This window comes from Callospermophilus lateralis, chromosome 10, assembly GCF_048772815.1.
Source record: "Callospermophilus lateralis isolate mCalLat2 chromosome 10, mCalLat2.hap1, whole genome shotgun sequence".
In the NCBI taxonomy this organism is placed as follows: Eukaryota; Metazoa; Chordata; class Mammalia; order Rodentia; family Sciuridae; genus Callospermophilus; species Callospermophilus lateralis.
The window spans coordinates 78724877-78751244 of NC_135314.1; the positions used below are offsets into that span (position 1 = coordinate 78724877).

The 26368-nt window shown below is 34.0% G+C and overlaps 3 protein-coding genes across 3 annotated transcripts; all 3 read right to left on the reverse strand.

The window, feature by feature from the left end:
- Positions 1–631: 631 nt before the first annotated feature.
- Positions 632–1570, reverse strand: LOC143407885 (olfactory receptor 5H17-like). The gene has a single exon (XM_076867043.2). The coding sequence runs from the start codon at positions 1568–1570 to the stop codon at positions 632–634; it is 939 nt and encodes a 312-aa protein (XP_076723158.2).
- Positions 1571–6961: 5391 nt separating this feature from the next.
- On the reverse strand, positions 6962–7900 carry LOC143408310 (olfactory receptor 5H8-like). Its single transcript, XM_076867897.2, has one exon. It carries the CDS (start codon positions 7889–7891, stop codon positions 6962–6964), a length of 930 nt encoding a protein of 309 aa, XP_076724012.1. The 5' UTR covers positions 7892–7900.
- Positions 7901–16970: 9070 nt separating this feature from the next.
- Positions 16971–17939, reverse strand: LOC143408239 (olfactory receptor 5H18). The gene has a single exon (XM_076867748.2). The coding sequence runs from the start codon at positions 17895–17897 to the stop codon at positions 16971–16973; it is 927 nt and encodes a 308-aa protein (XP_076723863.2). The 5' UTR covers positions 17898–17939.
- Positions 17940–26368: the final 8429 nt, after the last annotated feature.

Genomic DNA, 26368 nt, shown 5'->3' on the forward strand with positions numbered 1-26368 from the left:
ACTTCCTTTTACCCAGAGAAGCACACTGAGCTAACACATCCTCTTACCATTTATCCCTTCCTTATCTGTTCTAATTCTCTTCTCATTTTTTCTGATTATATTCTATTTTTATCTATGAGTTATGTGAGTTGAATAGTTCCAAACAATAAAAGTTGCCATTAAAAAAAAAAAACTGGAACGAAAGACATTTTGATGTCTGGTACACTGGTACATTTGATGGCTGAGATTTTCTTTTTCACTTCAAATACCAATCTGTCACCACTGTGAAATAAATGTCAGAGAAATTCCAGGCTCTACAGCAGTACTTCCTGTATAAAATGTCATATGCAGGTCCTCTTGAGAGAAATCACATTATTTTAATATTCAGTGTATTTATAATGTAACAACATATAAGCCTATAAATTTTATCACATGTGTTATGCTTTTTTATTCAACTGTAATATAAACAGTTGATAAAATTCTTTACATGTTTAAGAATAATATCTAAAAATATTTTAAAGAACAAAGCAGACACAAAACCTTAATTAACATTCTAGAAAAATATAATAACCAAAATCTTTCAACACTCCTGAATACATCCACAATTTAACTCCATTGTTTTGTGATGATTTTAATAAAAGGATAACAGATATTAACAGGAGATTGGAACATTTCTTTTCAACATTTTTGTTATTGAATCTATGACCTGCTTGTTTCTTAGGCTGTATATCACAGGATTTAACACAGGAATGATGACAGTGTAAACTATAGAGAAGAACATATCTTGATCATCTGCTTGTGAAGATGCAGGATGCACATACATAAAAAGAAGAGGGACATAGTATAAAGTCACAGAAAAGAGATGGGCTCCACAGGTGGAGAAGGCTTTTCTCATTCCCTTTTCAGACTTCTTTTTTAAAATTGTAAAGAGAACTAGTGTATAAGAAATAAGAATAGTCACAATGCTGAAAACTTGAACTGAACCAGAGAAAATAAAAAGCATTAGATGATTGATAGAAGGATCAGTACAAGAAATCTTTAACAATGGTATAACCTCACAGAAAAAGTGATGTACTATGTTGGAATTACAGAAGGTTAATCTGAGTAAAAAGCTTTCATGAAGTAGTGCATGAAGAAAGCCACCTACAAATGACAAACCTAGTAGCCAAATGCATAGTCTATTGGTCATTATCACAGGATACAGTAGAGGTTGACATATAGCTACATAGCGATCATAAGCCATTGCTGCCAAGAGGAAACACTCTGTGGTTGCGCTGCTTGCAAATGAAAAAAACTGTACCATGCATTCAGCAAGAGATATGTTGCTCTCTTCTAGGAAATTGACCAGCATCTTCGGGGTCACTGTGGATGATATCCAAGCATCCACAAAGGCTAAATGCCCAAGTAGAAAGTACATGGGGATGTGAAGGTGAGGATCTTTCCAGATAAGAGAAATCAGACCAAGGTTCCCCACCATGGTGATGAGGTATGTCACAAAGAACACCAGGAACAAGATGATTTTCCACTGTGGTTGGTTTGTAAGTCCTGTAAGAACAAACTCTGTCAGCAAAGTTGTGTTTTCTTTTTCCATGTCTGCACCGGATGTTGCCTGAAATGAAATTCAGTGAACATGAAAAACAAGCAAAAACATTCACATAGGATTTTAATCAGAAAACTGGAGAGGAGTCTAGATGAACTTGTAGCCCCAACACTCTCACATTGGCTCAGACATTGACTTTCTTAACAAGACTCCTAAAGTGAAAGAGGTAAAATTAAAAATTAATAAATGGTATGCATCAAAAAAAGTTTACTCACAGCAAAGGAAACACATGAGCTGAAAGAGAGAACCTACAGAAAGGGAGAAAATCTTTTCTACCTGTTCCTCAGTGTATTAATATCCAGGATATACAAGGAGTGCAAAAAAGTTAATACCAAAAATACAAATCACCCAATCAATAAATTGGCAAAGGAACTGAATAGACCCTTCTCAAAAGAAGAAATATGAAAAGTCAACAAATACTTGAAAAAATATTCAACATCTCTATCAATTAGAGAAATGAAAATTAAAACTGTGCTGAGATTCCATCTCATTCCAGTTAAAATGGTAATTATCAAGAATACAAGTAACAATAAATGTTATAAACCCACTTTATCATAACCCTATCCCCTAGTAAAGGTGACTCAGTCTAGGTTTGCCCAGTGAAATCCACATATGACTTGGAGTATGGAGAGAAGAAGGTCCATGGCAAAAGAGAATTTGGGTTGCAAAGGCAAAGGTATCAAGACTCCAGCAAAAGCATCCTGCATCTATGGCCATGGCAATGTCAGTGTAAGTTTTGACATCTGTGGTCCACACTGGTAATAGTAAGATGTTCAGATGTATTGGGAGATGCTCTTTGCTATTGATTGTCTGATTGGTGCCCTTCTGTTCCTGACCATTCTTCCACATAATTGCTCCAATCTCTACCATTTTGTGCATTGAGCCTATTTTCATTTAATATAAACTCATTGCTTTTCCCAACTCAGAAACCTGAATTGAAAAAGAAACAAAAGAAGGAACAAAAAATTACATAAGTAGTCTGATCTGATAAGTAAGGGAGAACTGGAAATCTGGGAGTTTTGAACATGAAGTGTAGAAAGATAATCAAGAAAAAAAAATGAGTGAAGAATTGAGGTAAAAATCACAATAAATAATCTAGTAGGAAAAAGGAACTAACAGAGATAATTGAGTGTGACAATGAAGAATTTTTTTGCAAATTTAGTCAGAAGAGTTTTTGTTATGTGATAGAATTAAGTTCAGTGAATATTTTAAAGTGCTTAGGAAGCAAGTAGAACAACAGTGAGGAAAATGAAGGACTGCATTCTAAGTGACTAAAGAACAATTGGCATTTTCATCCTGCAGGCAAATATATTTTCCTGCATACTGTTTCTATAAAAGTTTTAAAAGAAAGAAGAGAGGAAAAGAAGAAGAGGAGAGCTTCAAAAGATCAAGTCAAATGAGAATTCGTGGTGAGTGAAAAGAAAACAAGAGGAAGGAAGAAAAAAGGCAAAATATATCTGAGATAGGTCTGTGTAAAATCCCAATATCGTGTGTACTCATAATGGATCGATCTAAAGAAAAAAAAATTAAAGCTATCAATTGTTTTTAAAAAGTCAAGGAGAAAGGAAATATTCAAGAAAGGGTGAACATGAAATAAAAGGGAAAGGCTCAGAGATTTGTGTGAGGGAATTTATCTTTTCTCTGGAATTAATTAAAAATTGTCAACCAAAGGAATCTTGTCTTTTCCTTCAATTCAAAATACATTTTTAAAAATTGATTTATCTTTAAATATGAGCGCATCATGAGAATTATAACTTAATGATTAAAAATATTTAACTAAATACTAGTAATATGACCAGAGAATTGGTTTTAGGCATTCTCACCACCAATACCTACAAAAAAATAACTCTATGATATGACTGAGTGCTAATTTGCTTGACTTGATCAATCAGTTCACTACATACATGTATATCAAAACATCATGTGGTAAAAATCAAATATATACAATAAAGCTTTTCAATTTTCTTTATCTTTGTTGTTACAGTGACTGAAATAAATTTTCTCTAGAAATCCTGCTTCTTTCAATTGATAGCATTTTGATTCCCCCACAAGCATTTTTAGTAAAATATATAGTAATCAACTACAGAATCCCGGAAAATGCAATATAAGTAAAAAGTACCAATAATTACAGTATGAATGTGCTCTATTTGGAACAAAATACTCTCCCTGAAATTCCTTTTCACTTTATATTTCAAAATGATCAAATTCAACCTTTGTGGGGTTATTTCTTAAATCACACATGCCGGAAAGAGCAGTGAAAGAACATTTTTATCATCTTTACTGGTAAATACATATAAAACATTTAACAAAATATTGTCACATGCTGGTGACAGCAGAGAACTAATATTTAAGAGACACCTTGAACTTTTTAATCAGAAGGCATGATGAACCAAATCCTATGGGTCATTTTATTAGAATTGTTTGAAACATTTCTTACATAAGAATCAGTATGAATTGAAACTTTAAATCCATATGTGAATTATTTAAAGTTCCAGAACTTGAAATAAAGTCATTATTTTTAGATTAACTAGATAACAAACATATCACAACAGAAGAAATCAGTCTTACAGCATTTTTGCTTCTCCCAAGGTCAGCATAAACTGAAATATGAAGGGGAGTGCACTGTTTTCCATTATTGACCCTGTCTTTGGTCATCTTTTAAACTCAATCTATATTGTTACAAGTTACACAGTTTTTCACTTTACTATAAAGAATGTTAAAACTACGGAAAATATTGTAGTCTTACCGATACATTGAAAGAGTGCAAAGTTCCTTAAAATTTATTAGGTTTTGTAAAGCTGGAAAAAAAGACAATAGCACAAAATAGAAAATAACAAGCATGACAATTCTTTGCCTGCTCATTCGTTTCAGAGGTTTAATTGCCAGCCTCAATAAAATTCTATTTATGTAGGTTTACTTGAACACAAGAGTCAACTAGTTATATAACTCTGTGACTTTTTTTTCTACAAATGCAAGGAGTGAAGTTTTTAAGTCCCCTAAGAGTACCAGAGAGTTCCCTGTAGGACCAGTGAAGTTGTACTATTGGGCACTGTGGAGTTGGAGATGTATGAGAAGTTCAGTTTGCTCCCCAAGCATAAGAACGCTGTGATATAAACATAAGTAATTTTAAACAGTTCCAATTTTAATTAAAAAATGCACTTTTAATTCTATATTTTACCCCACAGAGGACACTTAAAACATGTTTATGGAACTACAGTTTATTTATAAAAAGTACCATTCTGAGTGCTTTGATTAGTATGTTTCGGTCTGAGCTCATCAAAACAGCATTTTAACAAGAACAAGAATTGAATTCCCTTCAGGAGCCAACCTCAAATAAAGTGGTCCTCCTTATGCAAACTGGAGCTTAAATTCCAGACATATACCAAGCTTTCTCACTTTAATCTGAAACTTACTAGGCAATTGTTAGAATGAGTAGCTAAAGAAAACAAAAAATAAGTACCGTACCACAACTGGATTTGACCCATGTCTTCCTTTCTAAACAACAATGACAATGAATTTCATATAAATATTTTTAATTTATATGAAAATATAAACAAAATTGCATATTTGTTTCAGGAGTTCTGGGTTAGGGCTCTGGGGTCTTTATTTATAACAAGGTGATGACAGTGAGTGCTTGCTAACTATATGGCGTTCATGATTTTAGGACCTAGATTATGAGAGGGACTTGATCAACAGGAAAACCAAAAACTCTAAATGGGCTAGTCTGCAAAGGTAGAAGTCAGAAACAGGCAGGTGGTGCCAGGGAAGTCAGCATCCATCAGACCTCCAAGGACCTGGGAAGATAGATGAAGGACTTTGTTCTTTTCCCAATTTTAAAGGAAAACAATTTGTGGATTATGAGCATGGTAATCCCTAAATGTATTGAATTATAAAAATTTTGTTTCATTGATTATTTTAACAATGATCTTCTAAATGTGATCTCAAACTAAAAGTATTGGCATCACTGCATTGGACAATAGATGACACTGGTTTTTGTGTTTTCACAAGCTCTCCAGGTTATTCTAATGCCCAATAATTTGTGCAGACCACATTTTTAAAAGAACTCTAAAAATTCCTTCTGACAAATCTTTGTTCCTACCTAAGTCCTAATGATATAGTTTCCTAGAACTAAAGATAATTTTGTCAGTGGTATCCTGGAAAAAAAAGAAGGCATTAAAAATGTATTCATAGAGAGAGAGCATGACTATGAATTATCTTAAATTTCCAAAATAAGGAAGTAATTCACTTTCATAATAAAATTTCCATTTTGTTACTAGTATTTCATGGAGTGGTTTCAATGCAACATGAGTACTGCTCCAGGCAACTGGGTGCACTAAGTATGTATATCATCCTTTACAACCAAATATTCATTAAACAATACATATGGGTTTCATAGTTTCCTTTTGAGGAATTAATAATACCATATTCAAAATTTTGGCTTTGCAAAGTACATATTTTATTCCTTTTCCAAAAGCTCTAGAGTGACAAAATGATGTGTATAAAAAATGTATAGGGATAAATTTAATAACACAAGTGAGAATGGGATCATCAAATAGTGTTAATATTTTTGTAAGTTTCAAGATTTCAAGTACTGAGATTAATTATAAACAATAAACCTGAGCACAAGAATCCATAGACCATGAAGGGTCCTCTGCTGAGGAAGTCAGAATTAGTAGGAGGTCCCAAATGCCTATTCTATACTCACAAAATAAGACGAGACTTCACATGTTTATATACCCTGCCTATGTACTTAGAAATTGTTGTTTATCTTTCATTTAAGGATCCAATTAGAGAAACCGATCTTTAAAATGATAGAAGTACAAACAATACAAATGCATTCTTCCAGTCATAAAAATGAAGGAAACAGCCAAAATCCATGTAATTGCAAAGAAACCAACAGGACAACGGAAAATTTATACAAACAATTAAAAAAAAAAACAACCTTCAGACATGCAGTAACTGAATTCACGAAATTTGCTTATGTTTAACAAAACACAGAAGTGCTACCCACCCTGGAGGAAATATGATATGAGTCTCCAGTTTATACACCTCTATTAGTATCAAAGACATCGTAATCACATCCTCATCAGAAGACTCTACATGATCTTTTCCATGTATAAAACAACATTAAAGACCACACAATCCTATAAAATGTTTTCATTTTTTTAATTAATTGTAGTATAGCTTGAGCACTTAACTAAATTCCTTATATATTATTACAGGGCATATACAAATATTTAAATGACTAATGACTGAGTCATTTTAAAAAGAAGACAATTGTAATAGCAAAATATATCTAACATGAACCTAAAAAATACCCAAATATCTTTTAAGAGTTTGCCACTGTTTTTGGTAAAAGGAAAATGCACTCTAGCATAAGATCTAAACATTTCCCTTTAAGGTTTTTGTCAGTGAATCTATGACTTGCTTGTTTCTCAGGCTATAGATAATGGGATTTAACACAGGAATTATAACCATGTAAAAGACAGAAAAGATCATATCTTTATCATTTGCTTGTGAAGATGCAGGATGTACATACATGAAGAGAAGGGGGACATAGTATAAAGTTACAGAAAAGAGATGGGCTCCACAGGTAGAGAAGGCTTTTCTTATACCCTTCTCAGTCTTCTTTTTTAAAATTGTAAAGAGAACAAATGTATAAGAGATGAGTATAGTCACAATGCTGAAAACTTGAACTGAACCAGAGAAAATAAAAATTAATAGGTAATTAATAGAAGGATCAGTACAGGAGATCTTTAGCAATGCTACAATGTCACAGTAAAAGTGATGTATTATGTTGGAATTACAGAAGGTCAATTTCAATAAAAAACTTTCATGAAGTATGGCATGAAGAAAGCCACCTACAAATGACAAAACTACTAGATGTATGCATAGTCTATTGGTCATAATCACTGGATAATGTAAAGGGTGGCATATGGCTGCATATCGATCATAAGCCATTGCTGCCAGGAGAAAACATTCTGTGGTTATACTGACTGCAAAGGAAAAGAACTGAATCTTGCATTCAGTGAGAGAGATCATTTTGCTCTTGACTAACATATTGACCAGCATATTTGGGGTCACTGTGGATGATATCCAAGCATCCACAAAGGCTAAATTACCAAGAAAAAAGTACATGGGGATGTGGAGGTGAGCATCCTTCCAGATCAGAGAAATCAGACCAAGGTTCCCCACCATGGTGATGAGGTATATCACAAGGAAAAACAGGAACAGGGGGATTTGCCACTCTTGATGATGAGGGAGTCCCGTGAGAACAAACTCTGTCAGCAAAGTTGCATTGTCCTTTTCCATATCTTCATTGGATATCACCTGAAATGAAATGCAATAAATGCAAAAGGAATATACTATAAGTATTTATAAAGTGAAACTATTAGAGATAAACTGAAAAAAAGCATACACTTATAAGCATATACTTTATAGTTGGTTGTTACACTCTAATCTATGGAAAGTGTTTGGAGAGAATTGTAGGATAAGAATACACAATAATTTCAGTACATTGAATATCCAGAAATAAACAGATTTAGGAAAAAAAGGAAAGTCATTTAGCATGTGCTAAATTTATGTGCATAAAAATTAGTATTTGGATAAATCCTGAGTCTGTCACATGTATGTAGGTTCAAGGAAACAGATCTTTCCAAATGCAGGACTAAAAAACAACCTCAAAGACATAAGGAAATTTAACCTTCCTTTAGCAGGCAATAGGCATGTATTGAAAACTTTTAAGATACATAGACATGTAATTTTTTTTAAAATACCATTCTTACAGAAAATAGCCTGCAACAGAATTAACAGGATTCAGATATACTAATCAGGAAGCTATTTCTGTTGGCTCATTATCCCAGACCAGATTATTTATCTGAAATGTCTGGGAAGATTTACCACCAAAATATGGAGTATGAGATATTAATGTAGAAATGGATTCCATAGTTCAAGAATGAGATCTAGGACTGTTTATTTTTTTAAAATGCTATTCAGGTGCTTCACATACCTGGAAAGTGCTTTGCCCATGTATGATAAGACTTTAGGAGTGATCAGGAGGAAGAGAAATTAATTCAAAAGAGTTCAGAATATACAGTCAACAGGACTCTAAGACATATTAGAAGGAGAATTGTCAGTAAAAAATAATGTAGTCACATGGTGACTTGAAATGAGATTGAGAACTCATATTCTTAGATATTGGGAAGGAATATCCTCTAAAAATCCATGTGACATATAATTAATAATAGTACATCTCTATCATTGGAAAAATAATGAAAAAGGAGTCATTGAAAGTCCTACACTTTGAAGAGTATGTCATGTAGAAGAGGAATAGAGAGCAAAGAAACATATATTTATCAGGTTATAAAGTGTTCATGTACCATTTATAGATGTTCATCAGCTGATCTTCTTTTCTACCACATCAATCTTGATGATTGACAGAGACTATTTGCCCTCTACAGCTAGAAACTCACAGTCCAGCCTTATTGCACCTAGTGTAAGGGCACTAAACCTAAGTTTGGCCAGTAAGACCAACCTATCATACAATTGGAATTTGTAGAATAGTAAAAGGAACAGGGATCAGAGAGAATATTGGAACTGCAGCCAAGATAGGAATATCAAGACTCCAGTAAATGTGTCCCACACTCAACAAAGGAATTAATAGCATTAGCTATAACATTATAAAGTTCTACAGAAGTAACAGCAGACTTCATTGAACCAGTGTTGGAAAATGATTTTGGCTGCTGATAGATTGCATTACTTAATTCTGTTCATGCCCGATTTTTGCAATTTATTCCTCCAATCTCCCTAGCTTTTTTACGATGGAGCACCAATATACATACATAAACTCATTTCCTGTTGTAACCAAGAGTCAAGTTCAAATGAAAAGAGAAAAGGGAGAGACTAAAACAATGTTCTGACATAGTGATCAGAAAAAACAGGAGGAAAACTGGAAAACTGACTGACATATTTTATGTCATTTTATGACATTTTATGACATTTTATGACAATTGGACATAAAAAGAGGAAGATGAGCAACTGTTCTAGTAGGACAATGATTCAATAGAGATCCCTGACTATGAAAATAAGAGATTGGAGGTGGCTTTAGTAAGGACATTGTCCAGTTGGGTATAGATAAAGGTCAGAGAATAACAAAGACTGGATGCAAAACAACTGGCCCTACAGTAAGGATTATAAGTGACATGAAGCATTGTCATATGTCTACTGCCATAGACAAATGCAAAACATTTATATTGTTAAGAATTTTTAATGAAAGTATTCCATAGTAAGGAGAAGAAAAGACAGGAAAAGGAGAAAGGGGAAAGGATACGTTTTAAAATTTGAGTTTTGTAAAGAAAAAAAAAGAAAAGAAATAAGAAGAAAATAAAGAGTACATACATAGATAAGTATGTGAAATATGAGGCAGAGAAGAGGAAAAAAGAAAGAATAAAAGAAAGGCTAAGTAAGAATTAAAAAGAAAGGCTCAGAGACTTGAGAGAAAATAAACACCTTAACTCTGCAGTTCATTAAAAGTTGCAAATTCTTTACTGTTACAATTCAAAGTTTAATTTCCAATAACATTTGTATATTAAAGAAAGATTTGACTTTTAAATTTACATTAAAAATTATTTTGCTCTTAAATATACTAGCACTGCCTAAAACTTGTTTTCTTATTTAAAAGTTTCTTTGTTATTGTAGTAATTAGAAGTGATTTACACTAGAAGTTTTGTTTGTTTTAATAACAAACAAAAAAAATCAACATGACTGCCAGGTCAGGCACCAGGCATGTGGTATATAACTAATCCCAGAAGCTCAGGAGGCTGAGGCAATCACAACAATTGAGGATGCTGAGACAGAAGGATCACAAGTTCAAAGTCAATCTCAGCAAATTAAGTGAGGCCCCAAATAACTTAGCAAGACCCTGTCTCATAAAAAAAGAGCTAGGGATGTGGCTCGATTGTTAAGTGCTCCCCTGGGTTTAATGCCTGGTACAAAATTTTAAAGAAATAAAATAAAAAGACTGTGAGGTATAAAGATTCTGGCTGTGGGAACGTATAGGACAGCATTCTTCTGGTGAGCAAACTCCCTGGGGGGTAATAGCACCTTGTTTTCTACCCTTGGAATATTCTGCAGTTTCCCCCAGGAACTAGTAAGGTAACTAATACATGTGCAATGCCTAACTGCTGTGGCAATGACCTGCATGGGAGGCTCTGTGCTAGAGTCTTATCAGCCTCATCCTTGGTCTCAGGCACTCGGCTCCTGGGAATAAAGAAACACTCCTGTTAGACAACCACAATGATTCACCAAGCTCCACTGGGCCTGAACCTGTCCACATAACAGTAACTTTAAACAATGAACCTCCTTGAGAGCCACACAAAACTCCTAATATTACACATTGCAACTATAATAAGTAAGTGAGGAATAAGCTAGTGTTGCTAACTCTATAACCTGCCTAATGACACAATGAACAATGCTGTGCTACTGATGCCAGTGACCTAATGTAACCTATTGATATAAATAAAGCTGGCAGCTTGGACAAGGGGCTTTTATGCCTTTCTGCCATTCTGCCATTCTGCTACTCTGCCATTTTGCCTCTGGACGTTGCTTCTGTATCCTTTTGATTTTCTTTAGCTGGGTGGTCAAAGACAGGCAAATATTGTTTTCCAAACTTAGAAATTTGTGAATAGAGAGTGGGTTGTCTCCCAGATACCATAATGGAAATTGAATGTGCCAGGGGGGAGATCTTCCCAATATCCTATAAGGATTAAGAAATATCAGAGTGGCCATCTTGTCCCTGACCTGGACATTTCAAAGGACCTACACAATTTATGATAATCCTAATTTGTGTCATTTACCAAACAGCTGAATTTACTTAATCTTGGTATTTTGAAGAATAGTTCAGCTGTGTGTACCTTTTCACATTTTAATGTTATATAAGACTGTCTCACTTTGTCTCCAGTGGAATACTGGCTTGGGTTTTTTTTAATTGATCCTGCATCTCCTAATCAGGAAATTCACTGTGCCTGAATAAAATGGTCTCTACTTATATATTAACCTAGTTTGTAATTGTCTTGCCTAGCAGCTTTACTTTGAGCACATTTTCATCTCCAACAATCATCTTTTAGTAGATAATGTAGAGTCAAGGTTTCAAGCTGAAGCAGGCTGTATAAATAATCAACACCAATAATTTCAGAGGTCAATATATTTTAATTTTGGGTGGACTTTGTTCTATGTGATATCAAATCACAAAATAATTGGAAATTCTCAAATATGTTTATGTGTGGATACTTTTTTAAGTCATAAATTCTGGGTAAAGAGCACAACATGGACATTTGATGCATATTTTCTGATTTCAGACATGTACATATATAAGATATGTACTGTGTTTGTGCACATGCATATGTATATTCAATAAATATATTTTGGAAAATGAGTGAAAGAACAGTGGAGCTAATGTTTAACTGATAAATTGAATTTTTTTAATCAGAGTATGTGTTTCCTTAAAGAATGAATCTTCTTGTCAAAATCAACCAAGAAATTATAAAGAAAAATTATGATTGAATCTTTAAACCCAGTTTTAAATTATTGCTCTGATTCACCAAAATATATCCTTTAAAGTTTTTAGAGTTATGTTAACAAGGTAATAAAACATCGTTAGGAGGAACAAATCAGCCATTCATCTAGCTCTTTTGTTTATGCAGACTCAAGTCATGAAAATAGAGTAAACACACAGATAATTCACTTATAGTATTCAATTCTTACTTACCTTTTAGGCATTTTGTGAACTCAAACACAAATTATTATAAATTAACAAATTTTTTAACTTTTCATGTAAAGAATAATGAATATCACAGAAATCATTTCTGTATCCATGCCTTGAATGAAATTGTGGAGATACTTAAAGTTTAGGCTCTGTAAAGTAAGAAAAACAGAAAAAATACAATTGCAATATAAAAACAACAAAAATATAGGTAGCAATTCTTGAGATACCAATTCATCTTGGAGGTTTAATTTTCCAAATTGAGCAACCCTATGTATATAAATGTGTGCTTAAAGAAAGAGTCCACCAATTGCACATCTATGTTCTTTGGCTAAAGAGCAAGGAGTGGGAACTAAATGCCCAAGAGAACCTGAGAATTCCCTTTAGGACACAGTGAGTCTTTTCACTGTGTATTGTATGTTTGGACATGCTACAGAGAAGCTAAAATTGTTCCTCAGGGTATTACAGACTGAAATCATAAACATTACATCGCTATAGAAATTTTAGCTCTAACAATGGGTATTATACTGTTTGCCACCACAATGCACCCCAGTTAGTACTTCGGACATGTTGAGAAAAAGTCTAGTCTATATACGTTTTGTTCTGAGTGTACTGATTTGTATGGCTTCATGAAAGCTAATGAACATGTGATTTTAATATGGCCAAAGATCTAAATTCCGTTCAGGAATCAGCAAATAAAAAAGTCGTCATTATGAAAACTAGCTCATTTTCACATGTACTTTATCTAACTAGTTTAAGCCTGAATCTAATGAGAAATTTTACTAGGCTAAGATCAAAGGTAGGAGCAAATGCAAAGAAAAGACAAGAAATCTCTATGGGAGGTAGCGTACAACTCTGTTTTAATGCCTACAAATTTCATGGAGACCTTGTTAAAATACAGATTCTGTTTTTAATAGTTATAGATTGGGGTTCAAGAGTCTTTATTTTTTACACAGTGATGGCTGTGGACACTTGGAACAGGCAGAGGATTATTAGAGATCATTCAGGGAGAGATCAGATATGGCCCTGGGAGGCAGTATACATAAGACTACACGGGGCTTAGATGGCTAGGATACAGGTTTTGCTGTTTACCTCAATTTAGAGAAAAGCTTTTGAGGATTTTTTTTTCTTTTTTTGCATATATTTTTATTGGTGCACTATAATTATACATAACAGTGTATAATTATAGTGCACCAATAATTTGTACATGTACACAATATAAATGCAATTTGGTCAATACCATTTTCTATTAATTTGCCTTTCCCGCTCCTCCTCCCTTTCCTTGGTCCCTTTACACTACTGGTCTTCTTTGATACATAACTTTTTTTAGTTCCTTTTAGTTATGCATAATATTAAGGTTCATTTTGACAATAACTTGGAACAAATTATATTCTATACATCTGATTCCTTCTTTTGCCAGTCAAAGATGAAGTGTAAGCTCAGGAAAAGAAAAAGTATTGAAGAAGTGGGGAGAAAGAAGAGACTGTGATCAAAGAAGAAATTTCTAAGTTTCAAATCCTGTAAACAGAACAATCCAGAGTGACACCAAGGTTGACAGCAAAGTGTGAAATGGGAAGTATTCTGCTGGGCATGTATGCCACATGAGTAGAACCTTGTGAAAGGAAAGTATTCCACGTGTGGAAGAATTAGTGATAGGAAAAGCTCCTTTCTTATTTTTGAGAAAGTATCCTATAGCTAATTGCTGACAAGATGACCTCATCTTTGATGGGAATTCATGTTTCCCTAACTCTTTGGGGGTATTTTGGAAATTTCATAATCATGTTTTATTTTACAGAGTCACATGCCCAGATTTCCCCTTTAAGAACTTGTAAATAAACATTTGTTCAGGAAAATAATCATAATTTAATTGCATTAGCTTTTAGATTTTTGTATCTAAAAGATTTTGTATGTAAATAGCTACACAGTTAATTCATATTGTTTTAACTTAACCTTCACGGATAAGTGGAAGAAGAAAGGGCATATTTTGGGAAAGACTCATTAATCAATTATTTCAATTCCTTAGAATTTTGCCAGTGGAAAAGGAACTATATAGAGAATGAAATAGCATATATAAAAATGGATTCACTGTGAATACCCTGAAGAAATGTGGAGTAAACAATTTGATGTGCTCAATTAGGTAGTGATTATCCTAACCATAATTTCACATAAAAGTGACTTCCTCCTCCTTAAAAAGCACATAATTATTTATTAACTCACTTTGTTGACCATTTTTCACTAAAAAGTTCAGGGATCTTTTTAATATTTTGATCTGAATTGATTTTAAAAGGTAAATTGTGATATCTCAGTGGCTTTTATTTTCATGTCTAATTATGTCAAGCAGCTTTTTGTGTCCTTAGTTAACATAAATACATATCTTCAATGAGTTATCCCTTTGCATTGTTGTCCATTTTTAATTGGGTTATTAAATTTTTTATATTTTGAGAGCTTGTCATTCATCCTACATACATAAAAATCTTTTATCAGATATGTTATTGGCAAATATTTGGTACATTGATTATCATTTCCTTGTATAAGATATTATATAAGTCCGTTGTACCCATACATTTGTGCAGATTGATTCAGGGAACAAGAAGTAAAATCCATTCTTCTTCAAGGTAACCTGGAAATTTTTATGGACAACACTGTTAGCTATTTTATATATACTTGTTAGGTCAATTTGAGTGGAACAACAATATTTTCATAGAAGATATAACATTTGAGGTGGACCCTAGGAAAGAATACCATTTCAATTGTAAATTAATTAGGGGGATATTGAAACAGCAAGGGATTCTCTCTGGAGGTAACTGTATGAACAAAAGCATATAGAAGAGAAAATGAAGTTTGTCCAGAGGATTTCAGTAACACATTTTGGTTATAACATAGATTGCCTTAGAATTTTAGAGAAAGTGATGCCAGAGTTATGACAAGGTTATTTTGGAGAAAATATCACATAATTCAGGATGAGCAAGCACAAGTTAAAGAATACATGCATACATACAATATATACATTCACAAGAAGAAATCTACATACCTATATATTTGTAATCATGTATATGCATTGAGATCTAGATTTATATACCATATATGTATGTAATCTAGTAGCAAGGTAATTTACCAAAATGTGCTGAAGAAGGATGAAATTTAATCTTATGTATAGTAAGACTTATCTGGCTGTAACATTTGGGAAAGAAGGTATAAGCCAAATGAAGGCAATAAGTAACTAGAATTTTGCAAAACACACAGGTGAATAGTTTTTAAAGTGAAATCCTGATTGGTATCAGTAGGAATGTGTATGGAATTTCAGTAGTAAGAGGAAAAACAGAGTGGCTCAGGAGGTTGAGCCAGGAGGATCACAAGTTCAAAGTCAGCTTCAGCAACTTAGAGAGGCGCTAAGCAATTTAGTGACACCCTGTATAAAAACAAAAGGGGAGGGGAGCTTGGGATGTGGCTCTTGGGATGTGGCTCAGTAGTTAAGCCCTGCTGGGTTCAATCCCTAGAACAAAGAAAGAAAAAAAGAGGACAGACAGATGGAAATGAAAATGACTCACTCACACTCATTATCAAGAGTATGGATTCTGAGGAAGGTAAAGATTAAGGACTTTTCAGGCCCCTAAACATTCAAGCTAACTCATTTTTATGTCTTTCCCAGATACATACTGGGCACTACAACATTGTATCTTCTTCACTTTATTTGGCCTTGGTTTTTGGTAATACATGTTAACAATTTTGAGATGTTACTAGTTACTTTTCTTGCTTGCTTAATTTTTTTCTTTATAATTTCTAGAAAGCTGACACAATTTTCTTCACATCCTAACACTTTTCATTTCTACATATATACTCTTTATTCTTCAGTGTCATATATTAGCTTTCTGAATTAATAAACCTTTTCACATTGCTTGGTGTCCTACAAATAAGGCTGCAAAATGCCTTTAAAGACATCATGAACAAAGATAGACAACTCATCTTCTTACTCATAAAACAGACTGAGATAAGAGCATCCTTTTTAGAATTGATGTCTTCACTGTCTAACTTTTTAAATAATTACATCCTAATTTCTATTTGTATATCCATGAGATGTTAGTTGACTTTATATACAGTAAAGATTCACTGATTCTCAATAAACTAAAAAAAAAAAAAAAAGGAATTATGTAAGACCAGTAGATTTTCTGAGATTTTCATCTGCTCAACACAAACCTGACAACAAAATAGAGCAACTGTGAAATGAATCACCAACCTATACAGCATTATCAACTGTATTAAATATCTACTTAAGACATTTGGAACTAAATTATGCTATTTTAGTACTTAAGGAATTAATAAAGTCACACGAAGAACACATAAGTCTGTAAAATATTCTCATTGTTTTCTGACTTAATTATTTAGCATTTAGTATAGGATGAAAGTTTGATTAAAATTCTTTGAATGTTTTCAAATTAAAATATCACTATTTTAAGGATTTTATTAGGGATCTCACCTTAAGTCATTAAAATACTTGAGAGACTTATTTAATGAGAATAAAATAAAAGCAAAACAATTATAATTACAAAAAGCTTGGAACATATTCCAAAACAAAGACACTGGAAAAATTCTGTGAGTTTTGTTCTAAAGGAAAAAGAGATATTGCTATAAGATCTAAATATTTTTCTTCAGTATTTTTGTCAGTGAATCCATGACTTGCTTATTTCTCAGGCTGTAGATAATTGGATTTAACACAGGGATTATGACTGTGTAAAATAAAGAGTCCATCATACCATTATCTGCTTGTTGAGATGCAGGGAGAACATACATGAAGAGAAGAGGACCATAGTATAAAGACACAGATAAGAGATGGGCTCCACAGGTGGAGAAGGCTTTCCTCATGCCTTTGACAGACTTCTTTTTTAAAATTGTAAAGAGAACTAGTGTATAAGAAACCAGAACAATCACAATGGTGAATACTTGAATTGAGCCAGACAAAATAAATACCATTAGAAAATTAATAGAAGGGTCAGTACAGGAAATCTTAAACAATGGTATAATGTCACAATAAAAGTGATGTATTATGTTAGAATTACAAAAGGTTAATCTGAATAAAAATCCTTCATGAATTAGGGAATGAAGAAAGCCACCTACAAATGATAAGACTAATAGTCGGATGCATAATCTATTGGTCATAATTACTGGATAAAGCAACGGTTTGCATATTGCTACATAGCGATCATAAGCCATTGTTCCTAAGAGAAAGCATTCTGTAGTTCCACCAAATGCAAAGGCAAAAAATTGTACCATGCATTCAGAGAGGGATATTAATTTGCTCTTGGCTAACAAGTTGACCAACATATTGGGGGTCACAGTGGATGATATCCAAGCATCTACAAATGCTAAACTCCCCAGGAACAAGTACATGGGGATGTGAAGGTGAGGGTCATTCCAGATGAGAGCAATCAGACCAAGATTCCCCACAATGGTGATGAGGTATATCATCAAGAACAGCAAGAACAATGGGACCTTCAGTCCTTGCCGATCTGTAAGTCCTGTGAGAACAAATTCAGTCAGCAACGTCACATTTTTCTTTTCCATGTCCTCCCTAGATGTACCCTGAAATAAAATGAAATAAATGTAAAGAAAAAAATCACTAGGATTTTAAATTGTATATTAGCAGAGGAGAGTTGATAAAACTGTACTTTCATCAAAACAGCCTTTTAATTTTCTTTCATGTTAATTACTCAAATTGATGGAAACTATTGGAAAAAAATTAAGAAATAGAAACAAATACCTTTACTTCAATTATAAAAATGTGATGAAATAATCTACTCTGAAGATGTTCCCGAGGTGATTAAGTGCACATAGAATGATCAGTTGATGAATGATCATCACTGGGAGTGATGTAGACAATAAATAAATTCCAAAGTTGTCAGAATGTAGTCACTAGGACTTAGTCACATATTCAGTGTGAAAATAATATCTGAGAATTTGTTCTCACCGGACGTACAGGGCTGCAGGACCCGTCTTTTATTTTCAAAGGCATTCATTTATGATTAGGAGACTGACTTTAAATTTTATCTTGTTCATAAATATATTTACACTGCCTAAAATTTCTTTTTATATTTAAATGTTTAAACTATATTTAATACAGCAACTAGAACTAAATTTCCCTAGAAATCTTTGTGGTTTTATTTGAGAGCACTTTCTTCTCCATCAGTTTATTTTAGAAGAATAAAATGAACCAAAGGCCAGATTCAGGCATAGAAAATATAAAGAATACGTGTCAATAACTGTACTTACTTTTACTTCTTTTATTTTATTTTTTACTTTTACTATAAAAGTAAAATTATATATGGAATGAATTTCCTTCCATGCAATCACAAATTACAGAATAATTGATAATTTTCAAGTTGAGTTTTATGTGGGTACTTTTCAAATCATGTATACTTGACACGTAAGTGGGGACATGTTCTGCTGTGCATATTCCTGATATGCTTGCACATTTATGAAATTAGTATTGCTATATATAAAAAATATTTAAAGAAAGATGTGTATATTTCTATAAATGTTCAATTCTACATATATTATAATATTTATATCTCCAAATATTACATTATTATAATATGAATATTTTGTATATTATATATTTACTATATATGACCTATATATGATATAGTAATATGGTATCATCAAATATATCTTATTCATTTTATAGATCAATATAATTATACATTATATATATTTTTGAATGGAATATAATTTATAGATTGTAGAGGTTCTGTGTTTGGTATTGGGGTCTCTGATAAACTTCATGATTGTGGCATGATTGGTAGCTAGGAAATTTTTATGCAATGGTACAGAATGCCTGGCTGCTGGGAAACTTCCATGTAAAAGACATGGGATGCCTGACCACTATAGCAATGTTCTTGTTTCTATGTCTTAATTCCTCCAAATAGTTTCCATCAATTTGAGTAATTAATATGAAAGATAATTAAAGGCTGTTTTGATAAAAGTACAATTTTATCAATTCTCCTCTGCCAATATACTTTAAAAAAAACAAAACCTTGATCATAGGCACATAACTCCTGGGAATAAAGGAACTTGCTTGCTTGATAACTACAATCTTTCACCAAGTTCTGGTGCTCCTGGATCTGCCTGCCTGACAGTAACTTCAGACAATGGACTTTCTTGCAACCTGTACAAAGTTCCTAACATTGTATATTGTAACTGCAGAATCTAAGTTATGGTACTACTGAGCCAGTGTAACCTGTTGGTATAAATAAACATGGCCCCTTGGACAAAGAACCACTCTGCCACCTGCACCTTTACCTTGTCTCTGTGTTACCCTTCATTATTATTCCTTACAATAGATCTGTATACTATAGATATTAGACCTATAAATATTTTCAAAAGAGGGGAAGGTAGAGAAGAGTTCATGTTTACTTAATTGGACTTAAAAGTTATAATCAGAAAATATAATTACTCAAAGTGGTTAATTATATAAAAATCTTCACAAATATTTCTTATCTAAGAATCTATGTGCCGTGAATCTTTAAACTTAGTTCTGATTCCTTTAATATTCTAGTTTACCGGAACTTATAAAGTAATTATTGATGGGTTAATAGGATAAAGTCATTGCTACAGGGCTTTGATTTATATGGACACATGCTTTTAATAAAGGCAATAATGCAGAAGTCCTTCAAGAGCCAATCCACAATTAATATATCTTACAGCTATACTTTGTTTATCCAGATATGACATAAAAATAAAATATGATTACTAACTTTTTATTTACCATTCACCCATGGCAATTTCTGAATTCTGGAAACCAAATCTTAACTTGTTAAGTTCATAAACCTTAAACTTATAAATCTCAAACCTTCTTTACAAATAATAATTAACATTATAAAACAATTTATCTTTTACCAGTATCTTCTAAGAAATTATGGAGATCCTTCAAAAGTGTCAGATTTTCAAAAGTAGAATTATTTCATAATAGCACACAAGTGACAAAAATACAGGTAATATTTTGCACATGAATTCATTTTCAAAGCTCCATTTTCCAAGTGAAGGAAATTATTGCTTATATAATTTTGCTTTGAATGCAAGAGTCAACAAGTTGTATAACTCTATGGTTTTGTCAGGAGAAATACACCTGGAGAACTGCAATTCCCCACGAGTGCCTGAAGAGTCTCTGTAGGACAAAGAAAAGATTTTCAATTGGGTATTGTGGATTTGGATGTGTGTAGGAAACCCAGGTCACCCCACAGGGGAACTGCAGACTTTAGAATTTATAAATATTGAGTCACCATAGGCAACTCTAGTTTGAACAATTGAAATTTTATTTTATGCCACTGTCTTCTACCATGGGTGATACTTCTGACAGGTTTATGAAAACTTCAGTTTATATACTAAATTTGACAATCTATGATATTATGATCTTAACTGAGCTAATAATAACATGATTTTAATAAGATCAATAATCCAAATTCCCTTTAGGAGCCAATCCAAAGTAAAGTTGTCATACAAATTGTAACTTAGGTTCCAAACATATACCAACTTCCCCCACTTTAAATTGAAATCTGGTGAGAAATTTTACTGGACAAAGTTCAAGGGAAAGAACAAAGAATAGGTAACATGGTGGTGCACTACTGTAATCCCAGAATCTCTGGAGGCTGAGGCAGGAGGATCCTGAGTTTAATGTCAGGATCAGCAAATTGGCAAGGCAGTAAGCAACTTACAGAGACCCTGTATTTAATTAAAATGTTTTAAAAAGTGAGTGCTAGAGATGTGGTTCAGTGATCAAATGCCCCAGGGTTCAATCTCCAGTACAAAAAAATAAATAAAATAAAATGAAAACAAAGGTTTTTATTTTGGGAAGGAGGCTAAATGTCTGTTGCCTAAACTTCAACATCTATAAATTTCCTGAAGATATTTTTTAAATGAAGATTCTGTTTAATTAGTTCCAGTAGAGGGCTTAGGAGTCATCAGTTCTACCACCATCAATAGATGTATAAAGAAAATGTAATATATATACACATATATATGACATATATGGATATGGAGATTATATATATATATATATATATATATATATATATATATATATATATATATATATATATATATATATATATCTTCCTAATGGCTGCCATTCTTACTGGAGTGAGATGGTATCTTAGAGTAGTTTTGATTTGCATTTCTCTGATTGCTAGAGATGATGAACACTTTTTTGCATATTTGTTGATTGATTGTATACCCTCTTCTGAGAAGTGTCTGTTTAGGTCCTTGGCCCATTTATTGATTGGGTTATTTGTTTCTTTCGTGCTTATCTTGTTGAGCTCTTTATATACCCTAGAGATTAAAGCTTTATCTGATGTGTGAGGGGTAAAAATTTGTTCCCAGGATGTAGGCTCCCTGTTCACCTCACAGATTATTTCTTTTGCTGAGAAAAAAAAAAAAACTTTTTAGTTTTAATCCATCCCATTTGTTGATTCTTGGTTTTAATTCTTGTGCTATAGGCATCTTATTAAGGAAGTTGGGATCTAGCCCCATGTGATGAAGATTAGGGCCTACTTTTTCTTCTAGTAGATGCAGAGTCTCTGGTTTAATTCCTAGATCCTTGATCCACTTTGAGTTAACTTTTGTGCATGGTGAGAGATAGGGATTCATTTTCATTCTGTTCCATATGGATTTCCAGTTTTCCCAGTACCATTTGTAAAAGGTACACTCATACACTGCTGGTGGGACTGCCAATTAGTGCAGCCAATTTGGAAAGCAGTATGGAGATTCCTTGGAAAGCTAGAATGGAACCACCATTTGACCCAGCTATTCCTCTTCTCGGACTATACCCAAAGTACCTAAAAACAGCTTACTACAGGGACACAGCCACATCGATGTGTATAGAAGCAAAATTCACAATAGCTAAACTGTGTAGCCAACCTAGATGTCCTTCAGTGGATGAATGGATTTTTAAAAATGTGGCATTTATACATAATGGAATATTACTCAGCACCAAAAAAGAATAAGATCATGGCATTTGCAGGGAAATGGATGGCATTAGAGAAGATTATGCTAAGTAAAGTTAGCCAATCCCAAAAAATCAAATGCTGAATGTTTTCTATGATATAAGGGGGGTGACTCAAAGTGGAGTAGGAAGGGAGAGCAAGGGAGGAAGATTACCTCTAGATAGGGAATAGGGGTGGGAGTAAAAGGGAAAGAGAAGGGGAATAGCAAGGATGGTGGAAGGAGACGGTCATCATTATACAAAATACATGTATGAAGATGTGAATTTGTTGTCAACATACCTTATATACTAACAGAGAGTTGATAAATTGTGGTATAAAAGTATTAATAATTGTAATGCAAAAAAAAAGAAAGAGAGACAGAGCTCATGTATAATAGCATAACTTGGAGTGAACATACTTTATGTACAGAGTTACAAAAATTGTGCTGTGAATGGATAACTATGAATATAATGCATTCCACTATTGTCATGTATGTAAGAAATAAATTTTAAAAAGATATCTATACAATTAAATAATATTCATAAAAAATGAAGTCCTGTCATTTGTAACAATATGAATGGACCTGGAAGACGTTGTGTGAAATTAAATAAGGCAAGCACAAAGACAAACACTTAATGATCTCACTCATAAGTGGAATCTAAAAAAGTTTAACATAGAAATAGAGAACAGAATCATGTTTACCATAAACTAGGGAACATAGAAGGGAGGGAAAGGAGAAAAGTTCAGTCAATAGTCAACCATTGTTTTCAAAGAACCCAAAGGAAAAGCTAGATAGGGAATAGGGGTGGGAGAAAAAGGGGGATAGAAGCGGAATAGCAAGCATGGTGGACGGAGACGGTCATCATTATACAAAATTAGAGGTTTGTATGTGTAAAAAACCTTGAGAGTTTTTGACACATACATAAACACATACTGAATATTCTGTTATGGTTAATGCTTAAATGGTGTTCTGTTTTTGATCGTTTATTTTTACCAAAATCCAAATCATGTTGTTTCTTTGAGTATAGTCTAGAATTACTTTGTCAGCAATCTCCTGAAAAGTAGAAAGTTTTATAAACTTTTGAAAAAAATTATACACACACACACACACACACACACACACAATACAAAGTGAGAGAAACCATGAATTCTTTTAAATCTCCAGGTTAAGAAATTAACATGCTTTCATAATATAAAATATTTCTACTGTGCTACATTATTCCCATGTGGTGGTTAAATCTAATATGAGCAGTTTTTAAGTCACCTGGGTGAACTTATCTATGTGATATCATCCTTCATATGATAAATTATCCTTTATATGTATCTTTTATATTTCCTTATGCATTAAAGAATGCTTAATGGAGAAGAAATCATTAATATGCCAAAAATACTTTATTATGGCAAAAGAAATAGATGCCAGCTGCTTATATTATCAATCTATTCTTTGGGTCATAACACTAAAAAATAAAACAAATACCCAGAAAGTTAATTTAAAAAAATCCATTAGTTCAATAGGCATATTATGCAACAAGGGAAATTAAAATTGCAGGATTTCTGTAAAGAAAAGAAAATAACAGACACAGAACATAATATATTTACGCTGTTCCTGGAACTTCATGGGGCATCCATCAGGGGAACAAAAAGAGGGCAGATGATCTGCTATAATCTGTGGCCTAGTGCCGCAGTCCAGCTGCAGCAAAATAACTGGGGGGGCGACGAGCAACTTGTGAAGACTAATACAGCAGGAGTGGGAGACATTTATTTTAGGACAGGAGGGGTATATATACTTTACACACAGCTTATCTTAATTAACATAAACTAGATACAGCAGTCAACCAATAATGAATCTCCACACTTAATGGCTCGCTGGCATTACTTCTCAAACCACTCCCTCTGGCAAAATGCCAGGCGCCATCCCGACTTGTTTACAGACCCTAACATTTCCCACTTTTGTTTAATTTAAATAACGACCATAGTGGTTTTTACACAAACACCATAAATAATCTGCTACAAGCAGAAGGGGAGGATACAAAATGCCACAATACCAAGCCAATTGATAGCTCCATGCAAGAAGCCCTTGAAAAAATTATACCAGCAATGACACCGTTAGCAAAGATACCGAGTTACAATTTGTTGTAGATTACAGTTTGTTGTCTCAGTCCAGGTAAAGCAGTGTCTCAATACATTAACTCACAGTCCAGGTAAATCACAGTCCAGGTAAGTTCTGCCGGCAGCTAGCTTGATCCGAAGTCTCGTCCGGTTCTCAGCAACACTGGAAATTCTTCCACCCTTGTCCTCACCAGCACTGGGATGAATGCAGGAACTCCGGCAATGATGTTAAAGAAAATCCTGTAGTATTCCAGCAGGCGCTAAGAAAATTACCTTCTGAACAACTTAGTACATTATCTCAAGGTTTTTTACATTTGAAATAAGCCTTAATGGTGCTCATTATTCATCAGCCTCCAGATGTGGGAGAACCATTGTAGCTTAGTTATTGGCATTAAAAATGACCAAACATCAGGGACTCCGGTAGCGTCCTCTGCTGGCTGTAGCATCCTGGGCAGCCCAGATGACCCTGGGGAGTGTCCAGGGAGTGTTTCGGACTCAAACTGCCACCGGGCACAGGGAGCAAGAGCCTGTAAGACTGTGCCTCCGGGTCAGGTTTGGATTTGGGCTTTCGAAGTGGCATCCTGCTCCCTGGGCGGGGTTGGGGAAGAGCCGGCTGCCGCTGCTTGGAAAGTCCTTGCTGCGCCTTGACTGGCTCACGCAAGTGGCAGCCGCCGCGCTGATTCACGCACCCTCTGGTAACGAAAAGTATTTAGTAATAGCCTTTTGCTGCAACTTTTTTCCTGATAATCCTTCCTTCTTTGAACTTTCTTCTTTCTGACTAGAGTTCCTGGACTTCCATCAACACATGCCCTAACTATTCTTGGTTCCACTGGGGTGCCTCTTTCCCTTATCAATTTACTTAACACCCCTTCCATATTTTCATCACAAAGACAATACAATACACTGAGACAAAACAAGACACAAACATACTGTATCAATCTTCTCCATTTTCTCAAAATGGCCATTTTTCCTCTTGCCCTATCTAGGGACGAGCAGATTTGCTCCCGTCCTCTCTAGGGATGGACAGCTTTTCTTCGTCAACTTACCCCCAAGTGTCCTGGGGCTCCCCAGATGGGCCACCATCTGCCGCAGTCCAGCTGCAGCAAAATAACCAGGGGGGTGACGAGCAACTTGTGCACTGTACAGCAGGAGTGGGAGCTGTTTATTGTAGGACAGGAGGGGTATATATACTTTACACACAGCTTATCTTAATTAACATAAACTAGATACGGCAGTCAACCAATAATGAATCTCCACACTTAATGGCTCGCTGGCATTACTTCACAAACCACTCCCTCTGGCAAAATGCCAGGCGCCATCCCGACTTGTTTACAGACCCTAATAGCCTAGACCTCCGGAATAATAGAATAATGATATTTGTTTAAAATCACTTTATATGTGGGATATGGTGGCACACACCTGTGATACCAGCAGCTCAAGAGGCTGAGGCAGGAGGATCATAAGTTGAAAGCCAGCCTCAGCAACTTAATGAGGCTCTAAGCAACTTAGAGTTTGTCTCTAAAATAAAATGTAAAAAAGGCTGGAGATGTGCCTCCATGGTTAAAGCACTCCTGGGTTCAATCCCTAGTACCACATAGAAAGAAAGAAGGAAGAAAGGAAGGAAAGAAAACTTCATGTTTTGTATCATTTAATCCTTAAGATTGAATATCTTGGGTCTAGGGTTGTGATTCAGTGGTAGAGTACTTGCCAGGCACGTGTAAGGCACTGGGTTCAATCATCAGCACAACATAAAAATAAATAAATAAAGTTAAAAAAATATTGAATATCTTCTTCATGATATTTTATCATAGTCTATTTAAATATCTACTTTTAGTGAGAAAATATCTGTTGATGTACAAGATGCTTTTGACTGGCATGAAAAAACTCAAGGTCAGTCTATATGCAAAGCCTTTCAAATCAGATAATCTCTCTGGGCTCATGTTATGATTT

Excerpts from the sequence above, each read along its gene's own strand:
- LOC143408239 (XM_076867748.2), bottom strand. The coding sequence starts at position 17,897 with ATGGAAAAGAAAAATGTGACGTTGCTGACTGAATTTGTTCTCACAGGA.
- LOC143408310 (XM_076867897.2), bottom strand. The coding sequence starts at position 7,891 with ATGGAAAAGGACAATGCAACTTTGCTGACAGAGTTTGTTCTCACGGGA.
- LOC143407885 (XM_076867043.2), bottom strand. The coding sequence starts at position 1,570 with ATGGAAAAAGAAAACACAACTTTGCTGACAGAGTTTGTTCTTACAGGA.